The sequence below is a fragment of the Oncorhynchus mykiss genome, chromosome 16 (genome assembly GCF_013265735.2).
Source record: "Oncorhynchus mykiss isolate Arlee chromosome 16, USDA_OmykA_1.1, whole genome shotgun sequence".
In the NCBI taxonomy this organism is placed as follows: domain Eukaryota; kingdom Metazoa; phylum Chordata; class Actinopteri; order Salmoniformes; family Salmonidae; genus Oncorhynchus; species Oncorhynchus mykiss.
Genome location: NC_048580.1, coordinates 28,153,317 through 28,178,122, shown reverse-complemented (window position 1 = coordinate 28,178,122; position 24,806 = coordinate 28,153,317). Strand labels below are relative to the sequence as shown.

The following is a 24,806-nucleotide window of genomic DNA, read 5'->3' as shown; positions in this document are numbered from 1 at the left end:
TGAATTTTCTAGAGATTTCACGATTTATTCTACTGAGCCCACACATATTCTAGCATGAAGAACAAAATGGAGTTCAAAGATAAAGAATGGTGCACAATTTAGATGATAATCTCACAGTGCAAACCATCATTGCAAGGTGTGAGCCACTTGTCAGTGAGCTTGTGCTGCAAGTTGAAGTAAGTTTTAAGGTTAAGGGTTGTCAACCATTTGTTGTGTAGTTAAGCCTACACTCACCAAGGCCATATTACTCAAATACTTAACTTCCCCTTTCTTAATTAAAGGGGTTTGCCTCATTCAGTTAGCTAAGACTCTGTTTATAACTAGGGATTCTGAGATGCTGTTCCTTTGTACAAACAGGGTGATTTATTTATTCAATCTCAAAAACACCAGCTCTGACAAGTCCCCCTGTAGCCTAATACTTCATGCTTGGTTGAAATCTCAGTGCATGCAGAAAACTCCTTTATATAAATAAGAGACTGGTGGGTTTTGATATGTGGATGGATGGTTGGTAACATAACATGCTAATTCATAGGTATTTGGGGGGGGGGGGGGGGGTGCAGTAAAAGGTGTTATCTTAATTTCTTAAGGTCTAGGAAATCATGATGGACATCAGGAAGAAGAAATCCCAATTCCTTTGTCACAGACATAGCTGGTTAGATGATGATATGGACTGTTCCGTGTGGACTTGTACTTTATGGTTTGCAAAGGGGAAATTTTCAGTTAATATGTAAACATAGTTGAACATTCCAATCAAGGGATTCCAAGCTTGAGGGAAAAGAATAGGGTTCTTTAAAATGTGTTGAACAAGAGGGTAAAAGCAAAGTAATACAAAATAAAAAATGAATGATAATAAACATTGGTGTTCCTATCTTTTTTATTTGTGTATATATATATATATATATATATATATATATATATATATATATATTACAATGTGCATTAATTTGCTTAGGCTTGAGCATATTCCCAAATTGATTGAAGGTTTATGTTTGTCATCATTGCATCCTGCATGTTTATCTAGCCTATACAAACCAAGAACAAGATAGGCTATACTAGACACGACAATTATCGGATATGAAAACGTTCTGATAGGTTATGTTGTTGTCCTGTAGCTGTGCGTGTTTTATATCTGACACTGTCATCCCCACAATTGCGTCCTTGCGTCCCGCCCTTTAAGAGGCACTTGTATGGAAGGTTTTTCTCACTGTTTTCCTAGTACGCGTGCGCTGCGGAGGAGCTCTGTATAGAAACGGCAGACATCTATTTCTGATGGTCTGAGAAATACTGTAGTGAAATGTCTGTCGGACGAAATCCCGAGTAGGAGGGGCCGAAAGCATGTGCTCCATGAGGGAGACGGAAATGAAAGGGGGTGTCCGAAGAGAAATCCGATCCCTTTAAGAGCAACTGGGACATAGTCGTGCGAGAAAAGGAGAGGAGGGGGAGAAGAAAGAGGAATTTAAAAAGAAAAAGGAAGAAAGAGACAGGGAGGGAGGAGGGAGAGCGAGCGATAAAAAAAGAAAATGACATCCTCGCATTTGAACAGCCGAGGTGGAGCGATAGGCTGCGGCCCGGAGCGAGCGCTCTTTGCCAGGGTCAGGGCTTGACTCCAACAACGAGGCTTCGTCAAACACCCGATTGGCCTATTGGGGGAAATCGGACAAATTTATTAATACATTCAAAAGCATGAACTGCTACTCTTTCAAATGCGTTTATTATAACGCTGACAATAATATGCATTGTGCGTAAAATGCATTCATTTCATTTTAAAATCTAGCTATTATGTATGACTACGGCTATATAAATAACAGATTTTTGTGCACACATATTTGGTTTGAAAGTCATCAATGCCAAAAGATATACGTTTTTTTTATTTTTATAATTGTGCTTTTCTAAATTAAAGTTAGAAACCACAGTCAAAGAGAAATAGGCCACTATTGGACCAGGCAATTCCACTCAGGCAGACAGCCTAGTCAGCCTAATCGTAACGCCTGCGTGAATACGAATAGCTTGAATCCTTCTATTAGTACATTTTTTGTTATAGTTGCACGTCCCTTTCGGATGATCGATAGCATACTCTTCTTGCTGCATTTGAATACTGTTTACTTAGATCTTCGCGCCTCAATAGCCAATAGGGTGATTAAAGAATATGCCAACGATTCACTGTCGAATCGCAATCAGGATTACTTAACTGACTTTATACTCTTCGTCACTTTGGTTCAAAATGGATGCTGCTTGGAGCAATTTTCTCTTCCAGGTAAGTCTTAATGGACCTTCTTTCTTGTTGTGTTTGTGTGCGCGCTTTTCTGAAGATTGGCTTTTGAAGAATTTGTGCCCCGCTGCTCCGGGGCCTACACATTTATGTGATGCAAAGTAGCATCTCGTCTAGACCAGTGGTTCACAATCAGGGTTACTAGGACCCCTGGGGGTACTTGAGAAGACTTATGAGACAATAGCCTTACTGGTAAAATGCACATGAATGGGTACTCCTGGCACAGCAAAATGTTGTTGGTGGTATACAATGCAGTGACTTTATGCTAATAGATCAGTGTTTATTTCTCCAGACTACTCCCAACCAAAACCAAGTGGAGGGGACCCTCCAATCAGAACTCTTACCAGTCCATACTGCCTCTCCTCAGACCCCTCCCACAGAGAACATAGCCCAGCCTCCTTCCACGGTGGACACTGCTGCCCTCAATGAAGAACCCTTACCTGGTGAGAGAATCATGGGGTGTGAAATACATATAAATACTATTGATTTTTCAGCAGTTATCGGCAATTAAGTTGAAAAGGATGTAATGTAGATTGCTAAACAAGATATCTGTTATAATATGATACATTACTTAAGGGCTCCTGAGTAGCGCAGCAGTCTAAGGTACTGCATTGCAGTGCTAGAGGCGACAATACAGACTCAGGTCCGATCCGGGGCTGTATCACAACCGGCCGTGATTGGGAGTCCTATAGGGGAAGTGCACAATTCGCCCAGCGTCCTCCGGGTTAGGGGAGGGTTTGGCCGGGGTAGGCTGCCATTGTAAATAAGAATTTGTTCTTTTCTCATTTGTTCTTTTCTCATTTCTCATTCCCTCTCTTCTTCCGCTCTTTTGTCCTACAGTGAAGACAACTTCCCGGCCTGCCCGTGTGCCACACATCTGTGCCATATGCAGCAAGCAGTTCAAGAACAACTACAACCTGCGGCGACACCAGTCGGTCCACACAGGGGTACGCATGAGGCGAGCAGGGGAGCAGGAGGAGGGGGCAAAGGAGGTTGGCGGTGGCGCAGGGCCGGCGCAGGCGGTGTCGGGAGAGAGGGCGGAGAGGCATACGGTCCCCCTCTCCCTGCTTCACCTCTCCGTTCCTCCCCCTCTCCCCCCTCCCAGCATGCTGGCGTCCCAGCTGCCAGCTCTGGGTAGTCAGGATGGCGAAGGGGTTGCCATGGCGAGCGTAGTGGCTAGAGTTAACCCCCATGCTCCTCCTGCTGCTGTCGTCATGGTGGCGGGGGCGACAGTACAGGTGGGTCATGGCGCTTCTGGAGGTTGTTGTTGTCGTCCGTGAAAAAGAAAAGTATAATTTAGGTTCCTCTTGCATGGTCTTTATGGAGATTGTGGGAATAAAGGGAATTCGGCATGTTATGCAAATGGCCCAGAGAAATTATCTAGGTGTCGCGATCCGTGTGTGTCTGAGTGGTTCGGAAAGACCCAAAGAATGGACAATATGATATGTCAATGATCTACACAGATGCATGTGTAATTATCGACTACTCCAATAAATAAAAAACTGTTTGTACTGTAAGCGCATCTCTTTCTAATCATCCCCACCCCAGCGGCCATCGAACCCCAACCCGAACCCCGTGCGGAAGAACCACGCCTGTGAGACGTGCGGGAAGGCTTTCCGAGATGTGTACCACTTAAACCGACACCGTCTCTCCCACTCGGATGAGAAACCCTTCTCCTGCCCCATCTGCCAGCAGCGGTTCAAGAGGAAGGACCGCATGAGCCACCACGTGCGCTCTCACCAAGGCGGTGTGGAGAAACCATATGTGTGCCCTCACTGTGCCAAGGCTTTCTCCAGGTGAGAGTGGCATACTATAGGCCAGAAAGCAGGGTAGTGGTCATTGAGCCAGGGAGCAGGGTCATGTTAATTGGGGCAGGCAACATAATTTTTTTCTTAAGATAGTACCTTTCCCTGCATTTAGGGCCGTTTTCTTCTGCTTTGTGCCTCAGTGATACACTGTGCTTAAAGGGGCAATCAAATATATGATACACTATACAGTGCATTTTGTAATTTACAGCCTTATTATAAAATTGATTAAATTATTTTCTCCAACACAATACCCCATAATGACAACAGTTTTAAAAAAAAACATATTACAAATAAAAAGAGAGCCTATTTACCTAACTATTCAGACCCTTTTGCTATGAGACTCGAAATTGAGCTCAGGTGCATCCTGTTTCCATTGATCATACTTGAGGTTTCTACAACTTAATTGGAGTCCATTTGTGGTAAATTCAATTGATTGGACATGATTTGGAAAGGCACACAGACTATGTAAGGTCCCACAGTTGACAGTGCATGTCAGAGCAAAAACCAAGCCATGAGGTCGAAGGAATTGTCCGAAGCAGTGAAGGTCTTCAAGAACACAGTGGCCTCCATTCTTAAATGGAAGAAGTTTGGAATCACCAGGACTCTTCCTTAGAGCTGGCCGTCTTCTACCCTTGAGCAATCGGGGGAGAAGGGCCTTGGGAAGGGAGGTAACCAAGAAACCATTTGTCACTCTGGCAGAGCTCCAAAGTTCCTCTGTGGAGGTGGGAGAACCTTCCAGAAGGACAACCATCTCTGCAGAACTCCACCAATCAGGCCTTTATGGTAGAGTGGCCAAATGGAAACCAGTTCTCAGTAAAAGGCACATCACAGCCTGCTTGGAGTTTGCCAAACGACACCTAAAGGACTCTCAGACCATGAGAAACAAGATTCTTTGGTCTGATGAAACCAAGATTGAACTCTTTGGCCTGAATGCCAAGCGTCACATCTGGAGGAAACCTGGCACCATCCCTACAGTTAGTCATGGAGGTGGCAGCATTGTGCTGTGGATATGTTTTTCAGGGACATGGAGACTAGTCAGGATCGAGGGAAAGATGAACAGAGCAAAATACAGAGAGCTCCTTGATGAAAACTTGCTCCAGAGCACTCAGGACCTCAGACTGGGGCAAAGGTTCACCTTCCAACTAGACAGTGACTCTAAGCACACAGCCATGATAAACGCAGGAGTGGCTTCGGGACAAGTTTCTGAATTTCCTTGAGGGGCCCAACCAGAGCACGGACACGATCAAACATCTCTGAAAATAGCTGTGCAGCGACACTCCCACTCCAACCTGACAGAGCATGAGAGGATTGGCAGAGGAGAATGGGGAAAAACTCCCAAAATACAGGTGTTCCAAGTTTGCAGCGTCATACCCAAGAAGACTCGAGGCTGTAATCGCTGGCAAAGGTGTTTCAACAAAGTACAGATTAAAGGGACTGACTTATGTAAATGTAATATTTTCGTTTAGTTTTTTAAATACATTGCATACATTTCAGAAAAACCTGTTTTTGTCATTATGCGATATTGTGTGTAGATTGATGAAGGGAAAAAATGATTTAATCCATTTTAGAATAAGTGTGTAACATAAAGTGGAAAGTCAAGGGGTCTGAATACAATCGGAATGCACTATATATACAAATGTGGACACCTTCAAATTTGTGGTTTGGGCTATTTCAGCCACACCCATGGCTGAGAGTTGTATAACATCGAGCAATCTCCAAAGACAAACATTCGCAGTAGAATGGCTTTACTGTAGATCTTGGTGACTTTCAACTTGGCACCGTCCTTGGATTCCACCTTTCCAACAAGTCAGTTGGTCAAATATCTGCTCTGCTAAAGCTGCCCTTGTCAACTGTAAGTGCTGTTGTGAAGCAGAAACATCTATGAGCAACAACGGCTCAGCATCAAAGTTGTAGGCAACACAAGTTCACAGAACGGGACCGCCAGGTGCTGAAGCACATAAAAATCATCTGTAACAGGCTGACTACACCGCTCGCATCGCGTGCGTGAGCGTTGCAAAATACATTTTGAAATCTATATTATTCAATTATTGTACCCACACTGCTCGCGCGCGCCAAAGAGCGTCTGCATTGCCAAGGGCTAAAATAGAAGTCGTTCTATTTGTGACGCAGATCGCGCTGCAAGTCCTGCCTCTCCCATCTCCTCATTGGTACCCACATGCCATCTCCTCATTGGTTATACCCACGTGGGTGACTGAAAGACGAGCGAGGTCAGTGGCGGTAATGCACCTAATTTATGCAAGTTGCCAAATACAATATAAAGTCAAGAGAAGAAAAAGCCCAGGAGGAGGAGAGATGACTAGAAACGATTCGGTTGATCGTTTTATGTGTGGATTCATTGTTGGAGTAGAGGACCTTGTTATTTTACCTGAAATGCACAACTCGATGTTTATATCCCAGAACAAATTAACTAGCAACAGCAAGCTAGCTAAATATGACAAATTAGCTAGCAAGTGCAAGCTAGCTAGCTAAATTGCCATAAATGTTTTATGCTTTTCAACCTGTCCCCAAATTAATGTAATTGGTTCCGAGTTTGTTTTGATATTTTAACCTGAGTGTCGTGATCGCGTTTGGTGTGGGGGGACAAAATACATTAATGCACGATGGCGCACGTGCGCAGCCGGTTTGAGTTTCGTGTAACACTCACTACCGAGTTCCAAACTGCCTCTGGAAGCAACGTCGGCACAATAACTTTTTGTCTGGATCTTCATGAAATGTGTTTCCATGGCCGAGCAGGCGCACACAAGCCTAGGATCACCATACGCAAGCCTGCAATCGAACCAGGGACTGTAGTGACACCTATTGCACTGAGATGCAGTGCCTTAGACCGCTGCGCCACCTGGCAGTCCGACGGACAAATCTGGGTTTGGCGAATGCCAAGAGAATGCGACCTGTCCGAATGCGTAGTGCCACCTGTAAAGTTTGGTGCAAGAGGAATAATGGTTTGGGGTTGTTTTTCATGGTTCGGGATTGGCCCCTTAGTTCCAGTGAAGGGAACTCAACTCTACAGTATACAATGACATTCTAGACGATTCTGTGCTTAGGGGAAGGCCCTTTCCTGTTTCAGCATGACAATGCCTCTGTGCATAAAGCCAGGTCCAAACAGAAATGGTTTGTCGAGATTGGTGTGGAAGAACTAAACCGGCCTGCACAGAGCCCTGACCTCAACTCCATCAAACACCTTTGGGATTAATTGGAATGCTGACTGCGAGCCAGGCCTAATTGCCCAACATCAGTGCCTGACTTCACTAATGCTCTTGTGACTGAATGACTTTTTGTGGCATCCAATGTAAACAAACACAAAATAGCCTCAAAACATGGTTAAAAATGTCATTTTGATACCAAGGATGGTCCTTGCATCCATAGCTCTGACTATGAATTTGAAAGTGGTTACATTTGTCCAGCCCCATCCCTCAGCATTTTACCAAAACAGGGGTGGGGGAAACACTTTATTGTTTCTACTGCTGATTGCTGCTTTAAAGGGACGTTACATTCCACGATCAAGTCTGTCACATGTTTTCACACCTCAAAAGTAGTCGAGATAAGTCCACATCCCATGCCATTTGGTTGTCTGTGAATGGAAAATGTAAGCACCAAAAATTTGGGAATTACATGGTGCTTATCTTTTTCATTCATAATGGTTTGTGGCCTGGGAATGTTAAATGTAATGTCCCTTTCACAGATTCACAGTTTCTGCTGGAGAAAGTCTATAACAAGGTGTTGTTGTCTTACCCCTTTCTATCTCTCACTTCTTTCAGGCCTGATCATCTCAATAGTCATGTCAGACAAGTTCACTCATCTGAACGACCCTTCAAGTGTCCGGTACTTGATGTTTGTGCTACTTTTTATCCTTTTACACCTCTCAAATCTCAATACAGTCATTCTTAGCCATCAATTTGCTTCTCTATACCTTAAATCCTTCGTACCATAACGATCCATTGTAATAAACTCGGGATTGGGATCAATTCCATTTCAATTCAGGAAGTAACCCGAAATTCCAATTTGAGTTTACTTCCTGAATTGAATGAATTGACTCCAACCCTGAATTAAATACAATGGGAGATTGTTTTGCTTTTAAACTGCTGCCTTCTGTGTCTTTATTGATAACCAGTCATTCCTCATCACTCTCGATGTGTTTAGACGTGCGAGTCCAGCTTCGCCACGAGGGACCGGCTACGTGCTCATATGATCCGCCACGAGGAGAAGGTACCGTGCCACATCTGCGGCAAGCTCCTGTCGGCTGCCTACATCACCGATCACATGAGGGTGCACAACCAATCGCAGCACCATTCCTGCCATATCTGTAACCGCAGTGAGTGTCAACAACTTGTATTGTTTGATGAAAAGGTTCACAAATAGTTTAGAAGATGTTAGTAAACGTTTCACGGCCTCCCGAGTAGCGCAGCGATTCGATACCAGGCTCTCAGCCTGCTGTGACCGAGAGACCCATGAGGCGGTGCACAATTGACGCAGCGTCATCTGGGTTAGGGGAGGGTTTGGCAGGCCGGGATTGTCCCATTGCACTCTAGCGACTCCTTGTTGTGGACTGGGCACCTGCAGGCTGACTTCAGTCGCCAGCTGGACTGTGTTTCCTCCTACACATTGGTGCGACTGGCTTCTGGGTTAAGTGAGCGGTGTGTCAAGAAGCAGTGCGGCTTGACAGATTCATGTTTTGGAGGATGCATGGCTCTCGACCTTCGCCTCTCCAGAGTCCGTAGGGGAGTTGCAGTGATGGGACAAGACTGTAACTACCAATTGGATATCACGAAAAAGGGGTAAAAGTACCAAAAAAATACCAGTCAAAAAATAAAATACCAGTCAAAAGTTTGGACACCTACTTATTCAATCTTTATTTTTACAATTTTCTACCTTGTAGAATACTAGTGAAGACATCAAAACTATAAAATAACACTTGGAAGGAATCATGTACTTCCCAAAAAAGTAATGAATGAATCAAAATATGTTTTATATTTGAGTTTCTTCAAAGTAGCCAACCTTTGCCTTGATGACAGCTTTGCACACTCTTGGCATTCTCTCAACCAGCTCCATGAGGTAGTCACCTGGAATGCATTTCAATTAACAGGTGTGCCTTGTTAAAAGTTCATTTTTGGAAAGGAAGACCCAGTGTTACCTCTGCTGCAGAGGGTAAGTTCATTAGAGTTAACTGCACCTCTGATTGCAGCCCAAATAAATGCTTCACAGAGTTCAAGTCACAGACACATCTCAACATCAACTCTTCAGAGGAGACTGTGTGAATCAGGCCTTCATGGTCGATTTGCTGCAAAGGAACGACTACTAAAATGCACCAATAATAAGAAGAGGCTTGCTTTGGCCAAGAAAGACAAGCAATGGACATTAGACCGATGGAGATTTGTCCTTTGGTCTGGAGTCCAAATTGGAGATTTTTGGTTGCAACCGCTGTGTCTTTGTGAGACGCAGAGTAGGTGAACGGATGATCTTCGCATGTGTGGTTACCACCGTTAAACATGGAGGAGGTGTGATGGTGTGGGGGTGCTTTGCTGGTGACACTGTCTGTGATTATTTTTTTTAATTCAAGGCACACTTAACCAACATGGCTGCAACAGTATTCTGCAGTGATACACTATCCCATCTGGTTTGGGCTTAGTGGGACTATAATTTGTTTTTCAACAGGACAATGACTCAAAACACACCTCCAGGCTGTGTAAGGGCTATTTTACCAAGAAGGAGAGTGATGGAGTGCTGCATTAGATGACCTGGCCTCCATAATCCCCCGACCTCAACCAAATTGAGATGGTTTGGGATGAGTCCGACCGCAGAGTGAAGGAAAGGCAGCCAACAAGTGCTCAGCATATGTGGGAACTCCTTCAAACCTGTCGGAAAAGCATTCCAGGTGAAGGTGGTTGAGAGAATGCCAAGAGTGTGCAAAGCTGTCATCAAGGCAAAGGGTGGCTACTTTGAAGAATCTTAACACTTTTTTTTGGTTACTACAACATTCCATATGTGGTTTTGATGTCTTCACTATTATTCTACAATGTAGAAAATAGTAAAAATAAAAACCCTTGAATGTGTAGGTGTTCTAAAACTTTTGACCAGTAGTGTATAAATAAACATTTTAGAGTTTAAGTGGTTTATAAGATGTTAATAAACATTCAATGTTTATAAATGGTTTTATTAAATGTTTAATAAACAATTGTCAAGTCCTGGAACACACACTTAATAATTTTATTATTATCTAGAACGTTTTCAGTCTCGCCTGGCTTAAAATGACGTTAACTGCTAACTCTCTCCGTCTCCTCCAGGCTTCACCACTCTGACCTACCTGCGCGTCCACGCCCAGAAGCACCACGGCCAGGAGTGGAAGGAGAGCGCTGGTGGCTTCGGCGGCACGGGCTCAAGTGGTGTTCTTGTGTGCCAGCTGTGCGGGGTGCACTGCAAGACCCCCACCCAGCTGCAGGGCCACATGGGCACCCACAGTACTGGGGGCCAAGGGGGTTCCTCCGGCACTGTTCCTGCTAGCGGGGCGTCCAGCTCCTCCGTGTCCCTCAGCAACATGGTGTCTGCCCCAACTGTCTACGTCAACAGCAACGCAGTGGTGGACCTGCTGGTGTCGGACTGCTCCAGCATACAACCTCAGTCCCACAGTTAGCAGAGCCGCAGTTGAACTTCAGCCACTTGAGTCCCTAAGACCCGTAGTAATAAGGTTAGGAGGCTTGCTTAGGGGAGAGCCTCAGTTGTAAACTTTGGCCCCTCTGAGTCCCATAGCTAGGGGAGGGGGGGGGGGGGGGGGATGGAAAGAGGGGTCTGGCTTAGGGAAGAGAAAGTATGCAAGAATATTGTAGAGCGAGGAGGAGGGGGACATTGTATGTCCTGTACACTGATTCGATGATGCTAGATAACGACAAATACAGACGTGTACCCAACGTGGCTGAACTCTTTCTCTTTCAGTACTCCCATGACACTGTGGACTTGTCTGCTCTATCCCTCTCCCTCCCTCCTTTCTCTCCCCCTTGCCCTCCCCCAGTCCCAGCAACTACTCCCCTCTGCTAGTAATGCACCATGTACTGTAACTCAATGTCAGTCACACCAACCACCTCTCCTTTTGTTTATTTTGTCGCTCTCTTCTCCAAACATTCATAAGATAGCCTTGTAGTAAGTTGGGGAGTGATGTAATAGGAACATGATATAACAAGGGGGTATGTAGAAGAGTCTATTCTGAAAGAGAATGAGAGGTTCAGGGGGTGAATTGCACATAAGTCAGAGGCTGCTATCCTCCAGAAATGAAGAGGAGTAGATGTGACGTTTTAATTGTGTAATGCTGTGAGCATATGGATGTAGTCTGTTTTAAATAGGGCCAACGCTGGATCTGGAGGTTAGCCCATACCCACTGGGCAGACACTGGTTGAATCAACGTTGTTTCCATGTCATTTCAATGAACCAATGTGGAATAGACGTTGAATTGATGTCTGTGCCTAGTGGGTACTGTGTTGGTGTTTATGAACAGCGGAGGGGTGTACTGCATCGATGTGTTTCAGGTACAGTGGAGAGAGAGAGAAACAATTGGCAAAGTTGCGTTCAGGAGTGTCAAGCACCTTAAAAATGTGGACGTTTAATCCGCTGAAGGTTCAGACAGGTTTCGTAAAGATGCATTTGCTCTGCGTCTTTCTCTTTGGGCACAACCACATTTAATACATAATGGTTATTCTTATTACTGCTACTGTACAGCCACATTCATGACATATTTCACTGACACCTAAAAACACAATTTGCATTAAAGTGAAGCTAGCTAATACTACCTACAAGAACGTTAGCATCAGTCCCCCTTACGCTAAAGATGGTTGAAAACAAATATTTTAAAGTATCGATTGATTCAGTCAAAATAATTGTACCCATGTCTGCCATTTTATTTCTTTGTAACTGTTATTGCCATAGTGTTCTTTGTTTTGTTCCTAGCACGAGTCCACCATATTAAAACTAATTCATTAACACCACCATGTATAGCACACAGCATTTGAGTACAACTCGTATTATAACTTAGCGCTCTCCATGAATCTGAGGAGAAAGATCACCTTTCCTCAGATATCTTTGATTGTTTGACATTTTCAGTGGTTAAGAGTGATGTCATGGAAGGGCTTTAAAGGTCATGTCGAGATATGAATATCCAGGAACTTTATACTACTAGCATTCGATGGCCCACCCTTGGTATGCTTTCAACAAATCCCGGTTTTGTTGTGAAGTACTTCATTTAATCAGTTTAGTGTTGGTATGTTATATTTAAAAAAAAAAAATGCTTCTAATTATTTAATTTGGAGACTTGTTCTTCCTGTTGAGAAAAGTAGTGTTTTATTAAAAGTTATTTTAGGTTTCCCGCGTTAAGCAACAACAAAAAAATACCTCTATTCTAGGAATCTGTACAGCTCTTGTGATACATCGTAATGCCTTATTGTACTCAACTGCTATTTTAATTATTTTATTCTGAACTATTTTAAATCTTAGTCATGGATTCATTAAGAATACTAATGGGATGTATTTATTATATTTTTATATTTCTCAACAGTATGCATGTCTGAACAGTTAGAGCAAAAAACAGTTGATGCTTACCGTGATCATGAATATTACGTTATTATTTTGTAGATGAAGTATAGAGATCATGTTATTATTTTGTAATTTTTGACTATTAAAAGTAAAAGCAGTAAACATATGAGGTGAGGGTGTGTCCATTATTTGTGTGTGTGTTACATGCTTGACAGAAGTGTTTGGATTTTGTGTTGATACGGTGCAGTGAAAATGGTGGGTAGTGGCATGCAGCTGGTAACAGTGTGTGTGTGTGTGTTGGTATCTTTGACTTAAAATATGTTAAGCGTGAGATGAGCATGTAACCTTGACCCCTGTTGTGTAATCGTATTTGGCTCTGGCTCCTGTGCGTGTGTTGCTGCACACTGAGTAATCCCTCTGCACCGATACTAATAATAATCATGATGAAATATACAGTCCCTACAAAAGTATATCTCTATTTTCCTGGAAATGAAAGCGCATGTGATCTTACTACTGTGCAGATCTGGTCCTTTCTAAACCAATATTAGCATGTGTATTTTCTGACCGATATAAATGGGTGTAAACAATGGTTTCTTCCACATTCTCTTCTGAGGAGGTCTTCCTGTATTTTTGTGGGGAATGTTTTGGATGCAGCCTGCAAACTAGCTTGCAAAGTGTCTTCATATTGTATTTTATTCCAAATATTATATATATATATTTTTTTTTTACAAAGTAGTACTTATTGATACTCTTCCAATGTGTAACGTTATACACAGTTTACAATGCCCCCATTGTGTTTTATATTTCTATGGTCAGAATTAACTGTTCTGTCGTTCTACTAAAGCATGAGGACCTTTCTTGAGCCAATTTCTCAGCTGTGGAGTGAGGGCTTTACAGTTGCCGAAAAACCATTCCGTAACGAAACACATTACACTAGTTTTCCAATCTCTCTGACATAACTACTATTCTAAAAAAGAAAGCATGCTGATTGCCTGCCATGCATTGCTCCCTGTGAGATATTTCATCCCATCTCCAGACCATCTTGATTTATTTTGCAGAATGAAGGTATATCTCTTCATTCTCAAAATGTTCTACTGCACCAGGAGGGCAACTGAAATTGTTCCCGGGGGCAGTTATCAGTCGACAGACCTGCTGGACTGTCGAACACCAATTATTGGTGACCAAAGTGAAAATGCTAACCATACAATACATACAGTGCCTTGCGAAAGTATTCGGCCCCCTTGAACTTTGCGACCTTTTGCCACATTTCAGGCTTCAAACATAAAGATATTAAACTGTATTTTTTTGTGAAGAATCAACAACAAGTGGGACACAATCATGAAGTGGAACGACATTTATTGGATATTTCAAACTTTTTTAACAAATCAAAAACTGAAAAATTGGGCGTGCAAAATGATTCAGCCCCTTTACTTTCAGTGCAGCAAACTCTCTCCAGAAGTTCAGTGAGGATCTCTGAATGATCCAATGTTGACCTAAATGACTAATGATGATAAATACAATCCACCTGTGTGTAATCAAGTCTCCGTATAAATGCACCTGCACTGTGATAGTCTCAGAGGTCCGTTAAAAGCGCAGAGAGCATCATGAAGAACAAGGAACACACCAGGCAGGTCCGAGATACTGTTCTGAAGAAGTTTAAAGCCGGATTTGGATACAAAAAGATTTCCCAAGCTTTAAACATCCCAAGGAGCACTGTGCAAGCGATAATATTGAAATGGAAGGAGTATCAGACCACTGCAAATCTACCAAGACCTGGCCGTCCCTCTAAACTTTCAGATCATACAAGGAGAAGACTGATCAGAGATGCAGCCAAGAGGCCCATGATCACTCTGGATGAACTGCAGAGATCTACAGCTGAGGTGGGAGACTCTGTCCATAGGACAACAATCAGTCGTATATTGCACAAATCTGGCCTTTATGGAAGAGTGGCAAGAAGAAAGCCATTTCTTAAAGATATCCATAAAAAGTGTTGTTTAAAGTTTGCCACAAGCCACCTGGGAGACACACCAAACATGTGGAAGAAGGTGCTCTGGTCAGATGAAACCAAAATTGAACTTTTTGGCAACAATGCAAAACGTTATGTTTGGCGTAAAAGCAACACAGCTGAACACACCATCCCCACTGTCAAACATGGTGGTGGCAGCATCATGGTTTGGGCCTGCTTTTCTTCAGCAGGGACAGGGAAGATGGTTAAAATTGATGGGAAGATGGATGGAGCCAAATACAGGACCATTCTGGAAGAAAACCTGATGGAGTCTGCAAAAGACCTGAGACTGGGACGGAGATTTGTCTTCCAACAAGACAATGATCCAAAACATAAAGCAAAATATACAATGGAATGGTTCAAAAATAAACATATCCAGGTGTTAGAATGGCCAAGTCAAAGTCCAGACCTGAATCCAATCGAGAATCTGTGGAAAGAACTGAAAACTGCTGTTCACAAATGCTCTCCATCCAACCTCACTGAGCTCGAGCTGTTTTGCAAGGAGGAATGGGAAAAAAATGTCAATCTCTCGATGTGCAAAACTGATAGAGACATACCCCAAGCGACTTACAGCTGTAATCGCAGCAAAAGGTGGCGCTACAAAGTATTAACTTAAGGGGGCTGAATAATTTTGCACGCCCAATTTTCAGTTTTTGATTTGTTAAAAAAGTTTGAAATATCCAATAAATGTCGTTCCACTTCATGATTGTGTCCCACTTGTTGTTGATTCTTCACAAAAAATACAGTTTTATATCTTTATGTTTGAAGCCTGAAATGTGGCAAAAGGTCGCAAAGTTCAAGGGGGCCGAATACTTTCGCAAGGCACTGTACATACAATACAAGACAATTCATAGGCAACCCCAGGAACCACCCTAGACATACAGTACCAGTCAAAAGGGTTTTTCTTTATTTTTACCATTTTCTACATTGTCAAATAATAGTGAAGACATCAAAACTATGAAATAACACATGGAATGTTGTAGTAACCAAAAAAGTGTTAAATCAAAATGTATTTTATATTTTAGGTTCTTCAAAGTAGTCACCCTTTGCATTGATGACAGCTTTGCACACTCTTGGCATTCTCTCAAACAGCTTCACAAGGAAGTCACCAGGAATGCATTTCGGTTAACAGGTGTGCCTTGTTAAACGTTAATTTGTGGAATTTCTTTCCTTATTGCGTTTGAGCTAATCAGTTGTGTTGTGACAAGGTAGGGGTGGTATACAGACGGTAGCCCTATTTGGTAAAAGACAACGTCCATATTATGACGAGAACAGCTCAAATAAGCAAAGAGAAACGACAGTCCATCATTGCTTTTAAGACATGGTCAGTAACTCCGTAAGGGTTAAGAACTTTGAACGTTTCTTCAAGCGTAGTCGCAAAAACCATCAAGCGCTATGATGAACCTGGCTCTCACGAAGACCGCCACAGGGAAGGAACACTCAGAATTACCTCTACTGCAAAGGATAAGTTCATTAGTGCTACCAGCCTCAGAAATTGTAGCCCAAATAAATGCTTCACAGAGTTAAAATAACAGACACATCTCAACATCACAGTTCAGAAGAGACTGCTTGAATCAGACCTTCATGGTCGAAATTGCTGCAAAGAAACCACTACTAAAGGACATCAATAATAAGAAGAGACTTGCTTGGGCCAAGAAACATGAGCAATGGACATTAGACTGGTGGAAATTTGTTCTTGGGTCTGATGAGTCCAAATGTGTTTTTTTTTGTTCCAACCGCTGTGTCTTTGTGAGATGTAAAGTAGGTGAACAGATGATTTCCACGTGTGTAGTTCCCACCTTGAAGCATGGAGGAGGAGGTGTGATGTTGTGGGGGTGCTTTGCTGGTGACACTGTCAGTGATTTATTTAGAATTCACGGCACACTTAACCAGCATGGCTACCACAGCATTCTGCAGTGATACGCCATCCCACCTGGTTTGCGCTTAGTGGGACTATCATTTGTTTTTCAACAGGACATTGACTCAAAACACACTGTGTAAGGGCTATTTTACCAAGAAGGAGAGCGGATGGAGTGCTGCATCAGATGACCTGCCCTCCACAATCACCTGACCTCAACCCAATTGAGATGGTTTGGGATGAGCTGGACCACAGAGTGAAGGAAAACAGCCAACAAGTGCTCAGTATATGTGGGAACTCCTTCAAGACTGTTGGAAAAGCATTCCAGGTAAAGCTAGTTGAGAGAATGCAAAGCTTTCATCAAGGCAAAGGGTGGCTACTTTGAAGAATCTAACATGTAATATATACTTAGATTTTTTTAAACACTTTTTTTGGTTACTACAACATTCCGTATGTGTTTTTTCATAGTTTTGATGTCTTCACTATTATTCTACAATGTAGAAAATAGTAAAAATAAAGAAAAACCCTTGAATGAGTAGGTGTGTCCAAACTTTTGACTGATACTGCATGTAAACAATGTTTACATTCCAAAGGTTCCCTCGGCTCTGGGACCCCAAACTCTTTTATAATGTGATTGATTATCAATACTGGAAATGTTATACAGCCCTCGCCATATGTATTTGGACAGTGAACCTAACATTTTACATTTTACACTATATTCAAGCATTTTGGATTTGTATCATATGAGGCGACAGTACAGAATGTCACCTTTTATTTCAGGGTATTGTCATACAGTTACAGCCCAAAATACACTGAACAAAAATACAATTTAAAAAAACATGCAACAATTTCAAGATTTTACTGGATTACAGTTCATATAAGGAAATCAGTCAATTGAAATAAACTCATTAGGTCCTAATCTACGAATTTCACATGACTGGGAATACACATACTCATCTGTTGGTCACAGATACCCTTTGAAAAAAAAGTTGCGGTGTGGATCAGAAAACCAGTCAGTATCTGGTGTGACCACCATTTGCCTCATGCAGCACAACACATCTCGTTTGCATAAAGTTGATCAGGCTCTTAGTTGTGGCTTGTGGAATATTGTCCCACTCCTCTTCAATGGCTGGGCGAAGTTTCTGGATATTGGCGGGAACTGAAACATGCTGTCGTACACATCGATCCAGAGCATCCCAAACATGCTCAAAGGGTGACATGTTTGGTGAGTATGCAGGTCAGGGAAAAACTGGGACATTTTCAGCTTGCAGGAATTGTGTACAGATCCTTGCGACATGGGGCCATGCAGTATTATGCTGAAACATGAGGAGATGGCGGCCGATGAATGGCACGACAGTGGGCTTCAGGATCTCACCACGGTCTCTCTGTGCACTCAAATTCCCATTGATAAAACGCAATTGTGTTCATGGTCCGAAGCTTATGCCTTCCCATATCATAACCCCACTGCCACCATGGGGCACTCTGTTCACAACGTTGATGTCGGCAAACTGCTCGCCCACACGACACCATACATGCTATCTGTCTGGTACAGTCGATACCAGGATTCATCCGTGAAGAGCACAGTTCTCCAGCGTGACAGTGGCCATCGAAGGTGAGCATTGGCCCACTGAGGTCGGTTACAACACCAAACTGCAGTCAGGTCTAGACCCTGGTGAGGACGACGAGCATGCAGATGAAATTCCCTGAGACGGTTTCTGACAGTTTCATCAGCTGTCTGGATGGCTGGTCTCAGACGATCCCGCAGGTGAAGAAGCCGGATGTGGATGTCATGGGTTGACGTGGTTATACATGTTCCTTGCCCTCTAAATACACCTCTGCTGTCTTCAACCAGGATCTCAGCAATCACTGCCTCATTGCCTGGTTGTGTAATGGGTCCGTGATCAAACGACAACCCCTCATCACTGTCAAACGCTCCCTAAAATACTTCAGGGAGCAGGTCTTTCTAACCGACCCGGTCCGGGTATCCTGGAAGGATATTGACCTCATTCCGTCAGTAGAGGATGCCTGGTTCTCTTCAAAAGTGCTTTCCTCTCCATCTTAAATAAGCATGCCCCATTCAAAAAATGTAGAACTAAGAACAGAAATAGCCCTTGGTTCACCCCAGACTTGACTGCTCTTGGCCAGCACAAAAACATCCTGTGGGGTTCAGCATTAGCATAGAATAGCCCTCGTGATAGATTTTTCAAACTGAAATTTGCTTCCTGTAGCACTAATTCCAAAAAGTTTTGGGACACTGTAAAGTCCATGGAGAATAAGAGCACCTCCTCCTAGCTACCCACTGCACTGAGGATACGAAACATTTTCACCACCGATAAATCTACGATAATCGATAGTTTCAATAAGCATTTTTCCATGGCTGTCCATGCTTTCCACCTGGCTACCCTACCCCAGCCAACACCTCAGCACCCCCTGCAGCAACTTGACCCCCTCTTCTCCTTCACCAAAATCCAAACAGCTGATGTTCTGAAAAAGCTGCAAAATCTGGATCCCTACAAATCAGCTGGGCTAGACAATCTGGACCCTCTCTTTCTAAAATGATCCGCCAAAATTGTTGCAACCCCTATTCCTAGCCTGTTCAACCTCTCTTTCGTATCGTCTGAGATCCCCAAAGATTGGAAAGCTGCTGCGGTCATCCCCCTCTTCAAAGGGGGAGACACCTTAGACCCAAACTGTTATAGACCTACTGTATATCCATCCTGCCCTGCCTTTCTAAAATCTTCGAAAGCCAAGTAAATAAACAGATCACCGACCATTTTGAATCCCACCGTACCTTCTCCACTATGCAGTCTGGTTTTCCGAGCTGGTCATGGGTGCACCTCAGCCACGCTCAAGGTCCTAAATGATATCATAACTGCCATCGATAAACGACAATACTGTGCAGCCGTATTCATTGACCTGGCCAAGGCTTTCGACTCTGTCAATCACCGCATTCTTATCGGCAGACTCAATAGCCTTGGCTTCTCAAATGACTGCGTCGCCTGGTTCACCAACTACTTCTCAGATAGAGTTCAGTGTGTCAAATCGGAGGGCCTGTTGTCCGGACGTCTGGCAGTCTCTATGGGGTTGCCACAGGGTTCAATTCTCAGGCCGGCTCTTTTCTCTGTTTATTTCAATGATGTCGCTCTTGCTGCTGGTGATTCAGTAAAAACAGCTTTCCCAAGCCTCAAAAGAAACAAGGTGAGAGCTTTTATACAGGCTGTTAGCGCAGAACAGACAGATGAATACGCAGTGAAAACCAAGAAAGAGAAGGTTGCTGTACCAAAACACAGTAGCATTCAGATTGAGTGCCGTGTAGCTTCCCAGCCTTTAAAATATGACATGACAATGCTTTTCCAGCCAGATCTGAACCCGCAGTGGCCAGACGACCTTGAGTTCTTTGACACACTAGTCAGAGTCAGGAAAGGTGTTTTTCCAGTTATCCTGCTTGATGTCTCTAACCCCACAGACCACGACATTGCCCTGCTAGGACGCACAATAATCGGTACAGTACAAACCATTATGACTGTGTTACCTGCACAAGTCTTTGAAAAAACTGTCACCCCAGCCACAGTGAATCACACCAGCGTTCGAACCTCATGTACTGCTACTGAACAGTGGGATCCACCAGTAGGTTTAACTCACCTAACCGAAGAGCAGAGAGAGGTTGTTAGGCAAATGCTTAGAGAAGAGTGTCACTCCTTCTCCAGATCAGACAATGACATTGGCTGCATTGAACGATTGAAAATGACTATTTCTCTAAAGGACTCTGAACCAGTAAAGCGCACATACTGTACATGTCAGTGCCCAGGCCACTGTATCAGGAGATGAAGGGTTACCTTTATGACCTCATAGTCCAGGGCTGGGTTAGGAAGTCAAACTCTTCATATTCTTCACCTATCGTGTGCGTTCGTAAGAAGGACGGGACCCTGCGGTTGTGTATAGATTACAGAGATCTGAACAGAAAGACACATCCCGACCGCCAGCCCATCCCTCGATTCCAAGACATCATGGACAGTTTAGGTGGTAATTCCTGGTTCTCCCTCTTAGATCAGGGAAAAGCGTATCACCAGGGGTTCATCTCTGAAGAAAGCAGACCACTGACAGCATTTGTGACCCCGTGGGGACTCTATGAGTGGATACGTATGCCATTCGGCATCATGAACGCTCCTGCAGCTTTTCAGTGGTGTATGGAGGAATGTTTGGAAGGGCTCCGGGATAACATCTGCATTCCTTATCTGGACGACACGCTAGTTTTCAGTAAAACATTCGACAGCCATGTGAATGATGTGCGAAAAGTTTTGCAGCGTCTCAGAGAGTATGGCATTAAACTCAAACCAAGTAAGTGTGATCTCTTTAAACCCCAGGTCCGTTATTTGGGCAGAATAGTGTCTGCAGAGGGCAGCCGAGTTGACCCAGCCAATTTTGAAGCAGTAAGAGCATTGAAAGTAATCAGACCAGAGACTGTGGGCCAGCTCAGAAAAATGCTTTGTTTACTCACTTACTACAGACAGTACATCAAAGACTTTTCTAGGAGTGCCAGCTGCCTGTATGACCTCCTGAAAGCAGATTCAGAGAAATTACCTGACCACCCACGGAAAACAAAAACAAAGAAATTAAGTCATGTGGTGCCCTCACACAAGCCAATCCTGTGGCCTGACCAGCATCAACAGGCACTTGAACAGCTGATTGAGTGTTTGCTTCACCCACCAGTTTTAGGTTTCCCTGATTTCACTCAGCCATTTGTTGTACACACTGATGCGTCACACCAAGGCTTGGGAGCAGTTCTTTATCAAAAGCAAGATGAGAAGCTTAGGGTCATTGCTTATGGCTCTCGAACCTTAACAGCAGCTGAGAATAACTATCACTACCACTTGAGCAAGCTAGAATTTCTAGCTCTAAAATGGGCAATCACTGATAAGTTCCATGATTATTTGTACTATGCTCCGACCTTCACTGTATACAGCGATAACAACCCTACATTCTGTCTACTGCAAAACTGAACGCAACCACTTCCAGGTGGGTTGCAGACTTGGCTGATTTCCACTTTACAATAAAGTTCAGGCCAGGCAGAGAGAACGGTGATGCAGATGCTTTGTCAAGGATGCCACTGGATGTAGAGTCACTGATGAGAGAATTTTCTGAGGAGTTTCCACCAGACACCATTGCCACCACGATACAAGCAGTTGAGGTACAGAAAGAGGCTGTTGTACCTTGGTCACTTTCAGCTGCATCTATGTCAGTATCAGCTGAAGGTGAGACAACCACTGCAACAACCAGCTCGATCCCAAAAGATGGAATAAGAGAGGCACAAGAATCTGATCCGGTCATCTGTCCTGTGCTCAATTTCAAACTGTCTGGTTCCAAACCTCCAGTTAAAGAGCAAAATAAATCAAGTCCAAAGACAAAATGCCTATTCAGAGAATGGGACAAATTGACAATAGACAGTGATGGCATTCTGTACAGAATCACTACAGCCCGCAAGCAGTTAGTTCTACCAGAGCAGTACAAAGGTAAAGTGATGGAAGAGTTGCACAATAACATGGGACACCAAGGTACTGACCGCACTGTATCACTAGTATGTGACCGCTTCTTCTGGCCATATATGCAATCTGACATCGACTAAAACTTGTAACTGTGTCAAGCAGAAAAAGCCAGCCCATGAAACAAGAGCTCCTCTGACAAACATTGTGACAACACAGCCATTTGAACTGGTATGTATAGACTTCCTTCATCTCGACAGATGCAAAGGGGGTTATGAGTACATCCTCGTGATTGTTGATCATTTTACACGTTTCACTCAAGCCTATGCCACCACATCAAAGTCAGGTAAAACTGCTGCAAATCTCATCTTCAATGACTTTGCCCTGAAGTTTGGGTTCCCGTCCCGCATCCACCATGACCAAGGGGGAGAATTTGAAAATCAGTTGTTCCATCAGTTAAAGAAACTCAGTGGCATGGCGGGGTCCAGAACAACACCCTATCACCCGATGGGAAACGGTCAAGTGGAACGCATGAACAGAACATTGTTGCAAATGTTAAAGACACTAACTGAGACACAAAAGGCAAATTGGAAGGAGTCTCTGAACAAACTGGTTTATGCCTATAACTGCACCCATTGCGAAGTGACTGGCTATTCACCATTTTATCTTCTGTTTGGGAGATCACCCAGGCTTCCAGTTGATATGCTCTTTGGATTGTGCACAGAGGCAGGTTCCAGTAACCAGCGAGACTACGTGGAGAACTGGAAATGAGGGATGGAAGAAGCATACGCCATTGCAAATGAAAATGCTCAGAAAGCCGCTGAAAGAAGTAAGAAGTACTATGACACTAAAGTTAGGAGTTCAGTGCTACAGCCTGGCGAGCGAGTTCTGATTTAAAACCAGACACCATGAGGAGGACCAGGCAAACTCCGTAACTATTGGGAAGATACAATTCACACAGTGGTGAGACAAATGGGTTCAGACCTGCCGATTTATGAATTGTGACCAGAAAAGGGTAGGGGACGCTCCAGGGTCCTGCACAGACACCTGCTCATGTCCTGTGACCACTTACCTTTTGAGACACAACCAGAAATGACCAAAGTGGACAAAGGTCAGAATACGAGGAGACACCAGCCTGCATCACAGCCTCTAGATTCTGATGAAGACAGCGGGGATGAATATGACCTTCATCATGAGCAGCTACAGGTTCCCACATCTCCTACAGTACCTGAGGAGAGGAATGCTGAACCAGCGAGAGAGTGGGAACACAGGCCCCCAACAGTGAAACAGACAGTTGCAGAGCCAGTCCCTGATACGCTATCAGCACAGCCTCTTGTTGAAAAGCGGCTGGAGGAGACAACAACAGTTAAAGACCCGCCTGCTGAGGAGATTAACTTGCCTGCTGAAAGTGTGCCTGATGATCCACCAAGTGCCTTTCCTTCATTAACTGATGCTGCTGAACCTGAGGAACCAGCCTACCAGCTGCCACAAAGAGAGAGACACCCTCCAAGACGTATCACCTATGATCAGATTGGTATTCCTTCCTGCTACAGTATCCAGCCACAACCACAGTTGTTCCCTGTCTACTCTGCACCAGGACTGGTTCCTTGGCTGCCATCACTACAGCAATGTTACTTTCAGCCACCTTACATGTATGGGCTTCAGCAAACATGAGGCTACAGAGTTGACATGTTTGACCATGGACTACTGTCTGATTTCACAGACTTTCAAAATAGACAATTTGCAGACTATGCATATAGAACATTACAATTGATGGACTGTTGATCAATAGTATGAGAAAAGACTGCTGATGTTATATAGGTGGTCAACAGATATGTGAATATAACTTGTTAGTTATATTTGAACAATAACTCTTGACTTCTGCTCAAGTACTACCTCACAGAAGAGGATTTTCTAGGTCCAGTGCATACGGACTGTTGAAGAAGACAATGTTGGTAATGTTGGGACAACATTTATTTTGTCGGGGAGAGTGTGACAGGTTAAAGGAAATATTCATAGCCTGTTATACATTAAAAAGTATTAGTAAGTTCATAGTATGTGAGGATCTTAAAACATCTAAGGTTAAAAAGATCATGCATTCAGTATTAGTTGATAGAGATTGATAACATTCATATAATTGTGTTAAAGTTAAAATCCGTCAAGCGTGCAAAGGGTACGAATTGTGAGAGTAATGTGTAAACTTTATATCGATTACTTTATTTTGTGGTGCCTAAAAGTGTTAATCTGTGATCTACTAAATGCTCTTAATCTATGAGCCTGAGATTGATTGCTCTGGTCTCCACCCATATTCCCGGGGAAATCAGGTCTTTTCTCATTGCACTAAAAGTTGAATTGAGAAAACAACACCGTATCACTCTCGTGATTATTTCTCCCCTTTTTCAGGGGCGTAACACATGCTTCAGTTTGTTTTCTTCCTGTATTGAACACAGATCATCCAGTCTTCAATTTGATTGATTATTTACGTTAAAAGATACCTAAAGTTGTATTACAAAAGTAGTTTGAAATGTTTTGGCAAAGTTTACAGGTATCTTTTGAGATATTTTGTAGTCACGTTGCTCAAGTTGGAACCGGTGTTTTTCTGGATCAAACATGCCAAATAAATGGACATTTTGGATATATATCGACGGAATTAATTGAACAAAAGGACCATTTGTGATGTTTATGGGACATATTGGAGTGCCAACAAAAGAAGCTCGTCAAAGGTAAGGCATGAATTATATTTTTATTTCTGCGTTTTGTGTCGCGCCTGCAGGGTTGAAATATGCTTTCTCTCTTTTGTTTACGGAGGTGCTATCCTTAGATAATAGCATCGTTTTCTTTCGCCGGAAAGCCT

At 43.4% G+C, this 24,806-nt stretch overlaps 1 protein-coding gene across 3 annotated transcripts; it reads left to right on the top strand.

Annotated features, from left to right (window-relative positions):
- Nucleotides 1-1,211: 1,211 nt before the first annotated feature.
- maz (MYC associated zinc finger protein) lies at nt 1,212-12,776 on the top strand. Of its 3 annotated transcripts, none has more exons than XM_036946694.1 (7): nt 1,212-2,254; nt 2,562-2,712; nt 3,110-3,216; nt 3,818-4,065; nt 7,854-7,926; nt 8,236-8,407; nt 10,377-12,776. In XM_036946694.1, exons 1-7 carry the CDS (start codon nt 2,222-2,224, stop codon nt 10,721-10,723), a joined length of 1,131 nt encoding a protein of 376 aa, XP_036802589.1. In that variant the 5' UTR covers nt 1,212-2,221; the 3' UTR covers nt 10,724-12,776. The 3 variants fall into 3 exon arrangements, with proteins under 3 accessions (XP_036802589.1, XP_036802588.1, XP_021421205.2); XM_036946693.1 differs by having other exon boundaries at nt 3,110-3,507; XM_021565530.2 differs by having other exon boundaries at nt 1,213-2,254; nt 3,110-3,507; nt 7,854-7,917.
- The last annotated feature ends 12,030 nt before the right edge of the window (nt 12,777-24,806 follow it).